This window comes from Chiloscyllium punctatum, chromosome 8 (genome assembly GCF_047496795.1).
Source record: "Chiloscyllium punctatum isolate Juve2018m chromosome 8, sChiPun1.3, whole genome shotgun sequence".
Taxonomy (NCBI): domain Eukaryota; kingdom Metazoa; phylum Chordata; class Chondrichthyes; order Orectolobiformes; family Hemiscylliidae; genus Chiloscyllium; species Chiloscyllium punctatum.
In genome coordinates this window covers 48350729-48363048 of record NC_092746.1, presented here as the reverse complement: position 1 = coordinate 48363048, position 12320 = coordinate 48350729, and the positions used below count along the sequence as shown (strand labels likewise).

Genomic DNA, 12320 nt, shown 5'->3' with positions numbered 1-12320 from the left:
TAATAACAGCACTAGCCACAATGCAATTCAGTGAAACAAAGGACTCAATGTAAAAGGCCCAAGCAACTTATCCAATGATAACAAAGGCATTAGACGTCATTCAAAGGCAAGTGGCTGACAAGTCGGTTGCATCGTGGTATCATCAAACCGAAACAATCTGAAACCTGACAACAAACTGACTGCTACGCAAGACAGCTCATGAAATAAAAACAGATAGTGTCACTGCAAATAGACAAAAAAAAATTACTGGAAGTACACAGTACCGACAAATGATTTAGCAAGAAACCGTTTATCGTCAATCAGTGACACTGTTCCCATACAAATAAAAAATATCATCAACCACTGAACAATTACAGCAAATCGATGAATAAACTTAACAAACAAGTCAGATATCTTTGAATGAATCAACCGACAGTGACCGGAGTAGAAAATATAAGTCAACAAAATATCAAAGAAAAATCCATTCTACAGTGAACTGCATTGTACAAAGCATATACGTGCGAAACAACAGCAGCAGGAGTTAGCCATTTCCTCTTAAAGCTGTTTTGTCACTTGTAAGATGATGCTTTAAACTCCATTTTCTTACTTGTACCTGATAACCCTATACTACCATCTCTATCAAAAATCTGCTCGGCTCAGTCTTGAACATATTCAATGATCTTGGCTCCACCGTTCTCTGAGGTAAATAACTCCAAAGATTAACAATTCTTATCATTTCCATACTGAATGGGAGAGCCCCCAAGTAACCCAACGAGGGGAAACACTCTTTCAGCATTTGGTTTGTCAAACCATCTCATAATCTTATAAGAAAATCAGATCATCTCTCATTCTTCCAACGAATATAGTTGCTCAACTTCCATCATAAGATAACCCCTTCGTCCCAATAATCAACCAAACCCTCTCTGAGCTGCCTCCAATGAAAGTACACACTCCTTGAATGAACACACTAAAATTGTACCCAAGTCTCTCAACATGGTCTCATCAACACCACACACAGTTGCAGCATGACTTCCCTTCAGTCACTTCATGTAGGAAAGTCCCTCTTCACCACCACTCAAACAAATCTCCCATGACCTTCAAAGGCCCAGGTTTCCTTCTGAAAGTGTAGTGTTCAGAACTGGATCCATTGCGACAGCTGGGACTTCATGAATGATTGAATAAAATTTAATTCTGGCAGATAATAATATCCATTACACAGAGTTCAGCATGTCAAAAATCATAATAACATTGCTTATTTCACCTAGTAGAAACTGGAAACAATGGGTATCGGGGGACAACTCTTCAGTGCTTGGAGTCATACCTGGCACATAGGAAGATGGTTGTGATTGTTGGAAGTCAATCATCTCAGTTCCAAGGTATCTCTGCAGGAGCTCATCAGGGTAGTTATGTTCAACCATCTACCACTGCTTCATTGATGACCTTCCCTCCATCGCAAGATTAGAAGTGGGGATGTTCACTGATGACTGCACAACATTCAGTACCATTCTCAGCTCCTCAGATACTGAAGCAGTCCATGTTCAAATGCAACAAGATTTGGACAATATCCAGGTTTACAAATGTCAAAAAGCATTCGTGCTGCACAAATGCTAGGCAATGACCACCACTACTAATAGACAATCTAACTACTGCCCCTTTGACATTCAATGGTTTTACAATCAATGAATTCTCCACTATCAACATCCTGGCATGATCATTGATGAGAAACTCAACTGGACTCATGGACTCATCACATAAACAATGGCGACAAGAGCAGGTCAGAGGCTAGGAACACTGTGGCGAATAACTCACTTCCTGACTCCCAAAAGCTGTCTACCATCTACAAGGCAGAAGTCAGGAGTGTGATGGAATACTCCCCACTTGCCTGGATGAGCGCAGCTCCAACAACATTCAAGAAGCTTGACAGCATTCAGGACAAAGCAGCCTGCTTGATTGGCACCACATCCACAAGCATCCACTCCCTCCACCAACACTCAGTAGGTAGTGCACACTGCTGCTACAAGATGCACTGCAAAAATATACCAAAGATCCTTCGACAGCATCTTCCAAACCCATGATCACTTCAACAGAGAACAAGGGCAGTAGATACACCAGCTTCAAGTTCCCTTCCAAGCCACTCACCATCCTGAATTGGAAACATATCGCCTATCCTTCAGTGTCACTCGGTTAAAGTTCTAGAATTCCACTCCTCATGGCATTGTGGATCAACTCAAAGCAGGTGGACTACAGTAGTTCATCACCATCTTTTCAAGGGCAACTAGGGGCAGGCAATAAATGCTGGCCAGCCAGAGATACCCACATCCCACATATGAATTTAGAAAAAAATTCGTGATTACAAAAATCTTACTTTTTGTTGTCAGGTTCTTGACATGCTACTATGATAACTAGTCATGAAATGTTAAAAATAGCTAAACTATAATTATGATAAAAACACAGGCAACATTCCATGCAAATATTGTTCCAACATAATATTTGTTCACTTTAGTTTTAACTTGTGTAGTTAATAATTCTCATGAAGCAGCAAAAGAAAACAGTGTCACAGAGAAGTACCACACAGAAAAAGGCCGTTCAGCCCACTGAATTAACAACAAGCTCCTAAATCCAAGTTTAACTACACACAAAAAAAAAGAATGTTGTGAATCTATCAGAATATAGTCATAGGAGAAGTATTTTGAACTCAATTTAATTTTGGTTGGAAAAGTTTATAAACAAAAAATGTTTTTGGATTAAACCAAAGAAGTGCAGATGTTAAAAATCTGAAACAAGAACAAAATATTGCTGGGGAAACTCAGCAGGTCTGGCAGCATCTGTGGAGAGAAAATAGAATAAGAGTTTCAGATCCAGTGACCCTGCTTCAGAGAATGTTTTGCTTTTGGAATGTTTGTGTTGAACAGTTTCTGCAACTTTATAAATCATGTGTCATAAACTAAAGAAAAAGAAAATTATGTGGGAAACATTGAGGAGTTACATGCTGTTGACTATAGAACAGCAAAAGTGCAGAATTCTTTATTTCAAACTGATATTTCTTGGAAACAAGAGGGCTAACAGTTCAATTCTGCAAATTACTGTAAGTAAAATTATTTGTTTAAATATTACTCAGGTAGAGCCTGGACATCAAATTAAATAATATTCAATGATTTTAAATGACACTGTAATACACCTTAAATTGGATGTCCTTGTTGTATTATTACCTGAATCAGCTTCAGCCACTTCATGGTGTTTCCAGAGAGACCAGGTTCTGTCTCGTGAAACTGCTAACAAGAACCTGTCATCTGGTGAAAATGCCAATTGAGTGACAGTCAGATTGTGGAATGGCAAGGTGAGAATCTGCTTCCAGCTGGAGGTACTCCACAAAACAATTGCTGCATGCTCTACTTTGGAAGCCTGTGAAAAAAAAATTCAGAAAAATCATGGAAGACAACAGAATTGATCCTACGAGCTTTTTCTAGTCATATTTAGGAATTCTGAACAAGATCTGAGGATCCTTCAAAAACTTTTAGGGATTTTTCTTGCTTTTTACATGAATAAGATGCGAATATTAGTGACAAGGCCAGAATTTGATGACAATCCTTAATTGCTCGTGAATGTTAGTTGTCAGCCACATTTTTGAAGCAGTGTAGTCCTTGGGCTGTTGGGATACCCACAACTCTTAGGGACAGGGTTTCAGGCTTTTCACCCAGCAACAATTAAGGAACAGTGATACATTCCAAGTTAAGAGGGTCTATGGTTTATTGCGGAACTTGCAAGTGATGATGTTCGTACACATCCATTGTATTTATCCTTTTAGGTGGTACAGGTTGTGGGTTTGGAAAGTACTGCCAAAGTAATGTTGGCAAGTTGTTGCAGTGTGTCTTCTTGATGTTACACACTGCAGCCCATAGGGAGCCAGCAGAACAGGAAGTGAACTTTTAAGGTGGTGGCCAGGCCAGTCAAAACAGATGTTTTGTCCTGGATAGTGTTAAACTTCTTGAGTGTTTTGGAACTGTACCCATCCAACACTAACTATCAGAATTTCTTAACGTTACAAAGGGATATTGACAAAGTAAATGCGCAAAACTGTGGCAGATGAAGTTCAATGTAAGCAAGTATGAGGATATCCATTTGGACCACAAAAGGATAGGTCAGGGTACTTTCTAGATCATATAATCCCCTACAGTGCAAAAGCAGGTCATTCAGCCCAGAGTCCACAGCAACCTTCTGAAGAGCATTTCATACAGACTACCCTATCCCTGTAGTTCTGAATTTCTCATGGCTTATCCATCTAACCTACACATCCCCGGACACTATGATAATTTAACATTGGCCAAACCAACTAATCTGCACCTGTTTGAACTGTGGAGGAAACTGGATCAACTAGAGATACAATTAGGGGTATGAACATGGTAATAGGAGTAGGCCATTCAGTCCCCCTGTTCCAACATTTGAGATCATGGCTGATCTGTGGCCTAACTCTATACCCTTGCCTTGAGCCCATATCTCTTAATGTATTTGCTTAACAACAATTTATCTATCTAAGATTTAAAATTAACAACTAATCCAGTATCGACTGCCTTTTGTAGAAGAGATATCCAAACATCTGTCATTCTTTGTGTGTAGAAGCGCTTCCTAACATCCCTCCTGAATGCTCTGGACTTAATTCTCAGTCTATCCCCTCTAGTTCTAGTTCTAGAATCCCCAACCAGAGGAAACAGTCTATCTTTTACTTACCTGTTTCTTCCTGTTACTATATTGAAGACTTCGATTAGACCAACCCTTAACCTTCTAAATTCTAGAGAAACCAGGCCTAATCTGTGTAATTCCACCCTCCCAACAATCCCTGAAATCCAGGTACCAATTGACACTGTACTCCTTCCAAGTTCAATCTATCCTTCCTAAGCAGTGGTGTCCAGATCTGCTCTCAGTACTTCAACTGGGATCAGGAGAGCTTTGTAAAATTGCAGCATAACTTCTGCATCTTGTATTCCAGTCCTTTAGATATAACAACCAACATTCCATTAACTTTCTTGGTTATTTTCTGTACCTGTTTATGATATTTCAAAAATCAATGCACCTCAACCCCCAACTCTCATTGGGCATCCACTATTTAACTTCATACCATTTCCAGGCAGAGATGGTGGAAAAGCTTTGGTGATTCAGGAGAAGGTTACTCACCAGTTACTCTCAGCCTTTAACTTGTGCTTGTAGCTAATAGTTATATATCTGCTCAAGTTAAGTTTATAATCAATAGTAACCTCCACGATTAAAGAATGGAAAAGGAATGGGTTTAAGGTTGATGATTAAAATTGCCTGGCAATCCTTTACTTGCATAAAATTGAACAGATAAAACAGATATTAGATTGAAGAACTTTTTTTTAATGCAGGAAAAAAAACACATATTTGCACTGCCTTTATGTCAAGAAGGGCAGATAATTTACTCATCTTGATTAAGGAATAGCCATTTGTTCAAGACATTGGAAAACTTCCACTGCTCTCCTCCTAGTCATACAACATGATCATTTCTGACAATCAATAAGACAGAGTTCCCCCAGTTTAACATGTCATCTAAAAAACATCATCTCCAAAGTGTACAGCCCTTCAATACTGCACTAGAATGTCAGCCTGCATTACATGTCTAAGTCTCTCAAGTGAGGTCTGACATGTCCTCCTTCACTCAGAAGTGCTTGGTTTACTGCTTAAGGCTTTCCAATTCTTTTCAATCAAAATTTACAAGTCATTCAAAAACTTCTTTACTGTATCACTGATTTTTACAAGCCAAGGCCAACATTGAGAACACTTTGCTGTGAATCAAGATTCAAAAACACCAAGCAAAAATTTCAGTAATTTGCTCATAATGTTCTGTCTTCCCTGGTTGAGATGTTGCGAAGTAACAAAATGGGGGAAAGCACTGTGCGGTCTCTTTATAGAAGGTGTTTTGCACTGCTTAGAGTTCAAATGGACGCCTGAACAGCTGTTTAAAGTGCAGAGACTGTCCAAATTGAAATATTTTGTATTGAACAGCCAAGGAGAATTGTTACCAAGACACGGTTTTTCACATTTAGCCAATTAATTTAAACCAGACATTTAGAAACTAAAACCCAATTACATTTAGATCTGACAGTTCTGACTGTGTAGAACCAATCCTATTGTAAGAAATTAATAGATTACCAAGGGCATTGGAAAATTGGTGAGAGCCAACTGCCATTTGTCAAGCAATAACAACTGTCAGCTGCAATTATTAAAGTTATTGCAGCATTCTTAGCTAATATTCCAGACAGCAGAATTTACAGACAGAACCTGCCTGACACAAGAATTCGACAGAGAGAGGCATTCCTGATGCGAGAATTCGAAGGAAGAGGCATTGCTGAAAGATCAGTAGAGAGGGTGAACAGCATTCTGGAAGATGTATTATAGCAGCAATTTTGAGAGACTAAATTCTATTATTTTGTTATATAAGTGGGACTTATATTTATTGAAAAAGCATACCATTAGGATTTGTTTTATTCGGGAGTAGTTCAAGGGGAATTGTTTGGTTTCTAAGCAGTTCTGTTAATTTGTTCACTGTTGGAGTTAGAGAGGTAAATTGTTACTTGTTGATTATAGAGTGAGTGGATGGATTTCTTTAACCACTCCTTTATAAAACATTGGGGAGTAACGAGGTAGGTCATACCACTTTTCAAACTTCTTTTAACTGATTGTGAGGTGAGGGAAGCCTCTCGGAGTGTTTCGGTTTTAGTTATCATTGGGAGGGGCGATCTCCACTTTATAACAATGATCGACACTGTACAAACTAGTACAGTTACCTAGTTATATCATAACTGTGTTTCTGGAAGCAAACTTTGTTGGCAAATACAATAGATTTTCAAATACTGGACACCAGAACAAATGGCTAAATTTTAGAATGGCTTGGAAAAAAAACAAGAGCCAAATTCCTAAAAAAGAAGAGCAATGAGTTAAAAAGTTACATTTATACAACAACTTCTGTCAATCAGAAATATCTCAGAGCACTTTACATATTTGGGGCAGTATTTAGATGAGAAACTGGAGTCTCACACAATGCTGGGACAGCTGGTAAGATACTGCGTTGTTTTATTTTGGGAAGGCCCACTTTTTTAACTGTCAAGTCATCCACAGGATCAAGGAATCTTTACTCATATGTCCATCTCCAAAAGATGCGAGGCAAATGGATACCAAAAACACTTGTCTTCCTTGTGGCAGAACTAATCAATGACCGCTGTCAGTATGACTACTCCCATCTCTTGCTCCCATGTAATATATCACAACCCAAGCAGAGGTAAATGATAGGAAGAGGAAGGTCACAGTTGGAGTTTCCTCGATGCAGTCAAAAGAACAGGTTGCTTTCAGCTTCTCCAAAATTACTACGATAGCAGTCCATAGGCAAGTGGTACAGAAGTGAAGCATACAGCAGACAGGAAATAATCAGCGAAGAAAATTGTAACCCAGAAATAAAAAATTAAAAGTTTAAAACCTGAAGCCAAAGGTTCTTCTTAAATGCACTATGTTTTGCTGAACACAGTTGAACTTGCAATAAAATGATCCCTGACATGCTACTGGGCTTATTCTCAACAGAGATGACTTAAAACTAATTCAACAGCAAAATACCCTCAATGCAGAATTTTGCTTGAATTTAACATTGTCTACCACTATAAAAAGATGTCTGGTAGTTATTTCATTTGATCACTTTTACATGCATGCTCTTTGTTGTGTTTATTCACAGCTACCTGATTAACATTAAACACACCCACTCAAATTTACACTGGTTTTGCAATCTTTATGCTGTTAACCCCATCTTCCTTCTGATCCTAAATGCCACTTTCTTTATCTTCTTGAACTTATAAAAACATGTCATGCAAAAAAAAATTCACGCCAAAACATGTAAGTGCTAAGAAACAGCAGATGCAGATTAAGGCCTGCTACAGCAAACTCTGGTGAAAGGAAATCACAAAACAATTCAGGGTCTCACTCATACAATTCTGTTAGAGAAGAACTAGTGCTGCAGAGCCACACTGGAACTGCAAAGGTATACAAAGCTCACTTTCTAACTTCCTGCAGTAATGGATATTGTTGTACCCAATAACACATGACAAATGTGAAGGTCTTTCATCGTGTCATCAAATGCAGAAGGATTACAGGTAAATATTTACAATAGTCATGGAAAATTCATGCAGAAGCTAGCATTGGGGTTTCCAATATGTAATAATTTAAATATGACCCACTCAGCCACTTTTCTATGTAACAGTAGGACTGAACATTGTTCCTCACACGAATCATAAATTACTGATGAAGGTAGAAGAATAAAACTCCTCATACTAAATTCAACTTGTGTATTAAAAGACGTTTGTTACTTAACAATTTAATATTTGTTACTGTAGATGTATTTAGCATTGCTCCAAAGTCTTTACAGCATACCTTACACGCTGAAGCCAGCACAGTTGAGGCATTATTACAGGCAACACAGAATATCTCAAAACCATGTCCGTATCTAATGGAGAGAAATAAGAAAAGTTGAGACACTTTTAAAGGCAAAACCACAGCTCATTTGCAGTTATGTACATTACTCAGAAAGAGGTAGTGATGTTAGTATTTCTCTCTCCCTTCATTGTTAAGGAAATAAAAATATATGGTATTGAATAGTTTCACAGCAAAATATATCCAATGCACCCTCTTCTTTTTTGGTGATCTCTAACATCAATGAACAGATGTAAATGGAGAACAGCTAGCCAATTAAAATTTTTAAAAATTGGGCTTCCCTTCCATATGTATGCATATGTTTATATCCATGTCCATTAGCCTATTAGCCTATAGCTTTTGGTCAGAAGTCTGTGAGAAACAAATTCACAGATTTCATTTCCTAAAGGGAGGACATGATTTCCCAGAGGCCAAGAGCCCCCAGGTACCTTAAATGTCATATGCACACACAGACTTGTTAGCAGGATGTAATGGCAGTAATTGTGGTCCAACTTCTGGCAAACTCTCTTTTCTCCCTCAATCCATTCTTTTCCCAGTTCTTTCAAGGTAAACTTTTATTTTCCACATTGGTCAGGTGCAAGAAGAAAATTTCATTAAAGTAGTATTTTAATCAAATCTCATTACCTTAGCAATAAGTGGACACATGCATTAGTAACCACGTGGGAAATCAAAATAACACTGGCTAGGTTTTAAAAAACATATTAGATTGCAAAAGTTGTAATTTGCAATACGAGTGGAAAGATGAAGAATGGGGATGAAGTCTCTAATAGAACAAGAAGAAACTGAGAAAGCATCAACTTATGGGCACTACGAAATCAAAATTATTTTCCACACCGAATACTTGACAATATTCAGGTACAACAATATAATGAGAAAAATTTGGTACTCCATTTTCTGCACTTAAATATTCTTTAATTAATTTTATTGACAAGTTTCATTCTGCCACAAGAAAGAGATCTAAATTGCTGTGTTCATTGCGCTCACTATCTCACAGTACATCTGCCTACAATAACCTTGGTGTGGGACTTTCCAAGCTATCAGTAATAGATGGCACTGCTAAAGGATTAACTAGCTCCAAAACATTTTAGAAACGTTACTTTGGACCCACACTTTATAAGCCAACTTAAATGTTAACAATGAAATTATTTTATTTCTTTTTAAAATTCACACAAGCTAGTAGAACACACAAAACACAGTGTGGATAAAGTGGACTAAAGCATACAAAAATGAATTACGTCTTGGAGCATTATTACATCTAGTGCTGTTGACTTAATTCATTTATGGCACTGTGATCAGTGGGAAATTCAACTATCTTATCAAGCATTCAGACTGAATGGAGCCCTTACGGCAAATATTACATTTTGATGTGAACAGGCCAAATTACAACAGTCTTGTAAATAGCTTAAAAGAATCTTATTAATTAGTTAGTGAAAGAATTTGTGCTGCAAGTAAAGATGAAAATTATTCAATTAATAGTTCACAAAAAGTTAACAGAAAAGACAGCATTTCAATTTGCAACTTCAGAAATAAAGCTACTCCCCAAAAGAAAAGTGTTATTAAAACAAAATGCTGACATAGCACTCATTTCTGGCAGACAGTTAATGTTTTAAGTCCAGTGACCATTCATCAGAATATTCACTCCAGCACTTTCTGTTTCACATTTTCCAGCATCTGCAATTCTCTGTTTTATATCATTGCTGTAAATGCTCCTTTTCACATCATAATGTGAGAGTTGAAATTACTTTTTTTTAAAAAAAGCCAGTCCGGGTCACAAGAAGACTTGAAGCTTAGAGCAGAGAGGCATCTTCAATGACGACTAATCTCTCACTCCCACCGCCAAAGTAATCTTGTCAAATCAAGATACAATCAATCATTTGAATCCCATATGAAAGGCTCCTTGACTCATCACGAGCCTTAGCAGTCTACTTCTCCCTGGCCAAAAGCTGCAGGCCAATCAGTGGTTGGCAGCTGGACAGCATCAACCGAGGCTCTGCCTAGCAGCCCTAAGGAGTTTCGCTGGCAATAATGCTTTTTTTGGAAGGTAGCATGCAGCAGGATTCGCAGGTTCAGGGAAAAGCTCTCAATGGCTACTCTCCTGCGCCCTCCAATGTATCCCCATTTAGCCTCATATTGGGGCTAACAGAAGCATTTCTCACTAACTTGACAAGAAGGCCACACTGGCTTTTCCTGTTGGGAAAGCAGCCAGAGGAATATAATGGGGTCATTACAGGCTTGAGGTCATTAAGTGGCAACTAACTGAGCACTTAAGGACCTTAAATGTAGCAGATTAGGAAGATTACGCACAGAGGAATCTCAATTATCCAGCATTCGATTATCCGAACAAAATACTCCCCGCCCGTGTCGCTCGGGTAATCGAGGTTCCTCTGTATTACCAGGACCCGGTTGTTGGGGTTGTGGAACGGAGGTAGGTATCTTGGTCCCAATCCAACTATGTGCTCTTTCTGTTCTCCGTCCTGCCACCTCTGGGGAGTGGAAATTCTGCTCTCAAATTAGGGTCCCACTTTATGAAGTTGTGAAGAGGAAAGCATCAGAATATGGCAATTTATAAAACCAAATTTGTTTTAGTTCTCTTACAGGACAAAGACAAGTAGAGAACATCAAGTTTGGAATGGCAAAAGTGGTCACAACTATTTGTTTCACTCAGGATAGCCTGCCCAAATTCATTTCCAAATTAGTTCACTTTGTTAATCTTTAACAATTGCCTTCTGTTCAGTCCATACAATGATGATAAGAGAAAAATGTTGAGTAGATGCCAACTTTTTGATTTATGTGCAAAGGAGTGATACAAATCTCTATATTCTGAGCTTAATTACTGTCGATTTTATACTTTAAGGAACAGTATCTACAGAATTATTACAATATTTTGATTGGTACTACCAAAAGCTAGGAGAAAGTGAGGACTGCAGATACTGGAGATCAGAGTAGAGTGTTGTGCTGGAAAAGCACAGCAGGTCAGGCAGCATCCAAGGAGCAGGAGATTCCTGAAGAGCTTATGCTTTTGCAGTACCACACTCTCGACACTGTCAAAATGTAAAAAGTAGAAGCAGCTTATGTCGTGTCTTAATCAGACCCAGTTCTGTCCATATAGCAAGCAAATAATCTAATTGATCAAAGATTTACTCATTTTTCATAAGCATTTTTCATTCTTCAGATAGGAATGAAATAAAATGCACATTTTATTACTTACTTCAAACTTATTGAGTAATTTATGCATCCACACTCTGCAGAGAAACTATCCTACTGGCAATGTCCATTGGAAATACAGATATAAATTGGAATAACTGCCAGATCAATATTTAATTCATAGATTCTCATTCCAAAATTCACAAATTGCTTGGAAAATAGAACAAAATGGTTAGAATAATTTCATCTTTATTCTACCAGAGCAGCGTAGAAAAGATGGAGACAAAGCAAAACAAAGCAAATTGATTCCTCCGTGGACTCAGTTTCTCATGCCTTATATTTTTGACAGACTAAAAAGATGAATCTTGGAAATCTGTTAATCTTCATTGTTTTTACTTTGTTCAGCTTTAGACGATAACTTCACTATTTTGATCAGTTGTACCCAAATTCTCATGTTCCATCTTGCAAAATTCAACTCACTCATCACATGGTTCTCTCCAGTCACAACTGGGCTCACCAAATTTCAGAAAACTAAAATCTTCATCTTCCTCTAAATATCTCGAGCATCGCTCCACCCTGTTTTACACAACTTTTCTACATCTCTGTTTGCAACTCCACTGCTAATATTCGGTTTGCCTGTTTTTGATTAATCATAGAAATTTGCACAACCTTATTCCCCATAGTGCAGAATTCTGTCACCTATTCCGACTGCT

General features: G+C 38.0%; 1 protein-coding gene across 2 annotated transcripts in view; it reads right to left on the bottom strand.

Moving 5' to 3' along the window:
• Positions 1 to 12320, bottom strand: part of elp2 (elongator acetyltransferase complex subunit 2) — a 154865-nt gene that overhangs the window by 42897 nt on the left and 99648 nt on the right. For both annotated transcript variants that reach the window (XM_072575494.1, XM_072575493.1), the window contains exons 17-18: positions 8404 to 8476; positions 3189 to 3381 (exon numbers count right to left, since the gene is read on the bottom strand). In XM_072575494.1, coding sequence (XP_072431595.1) covers positions 3189 to 3381; positions 8404 to 8476 — 266 coding nt within the window. The remainder of the gene's footprint in view (positions 1 to 3188; positions 3382 to 8403; positions 8477 to 12320) is intronic.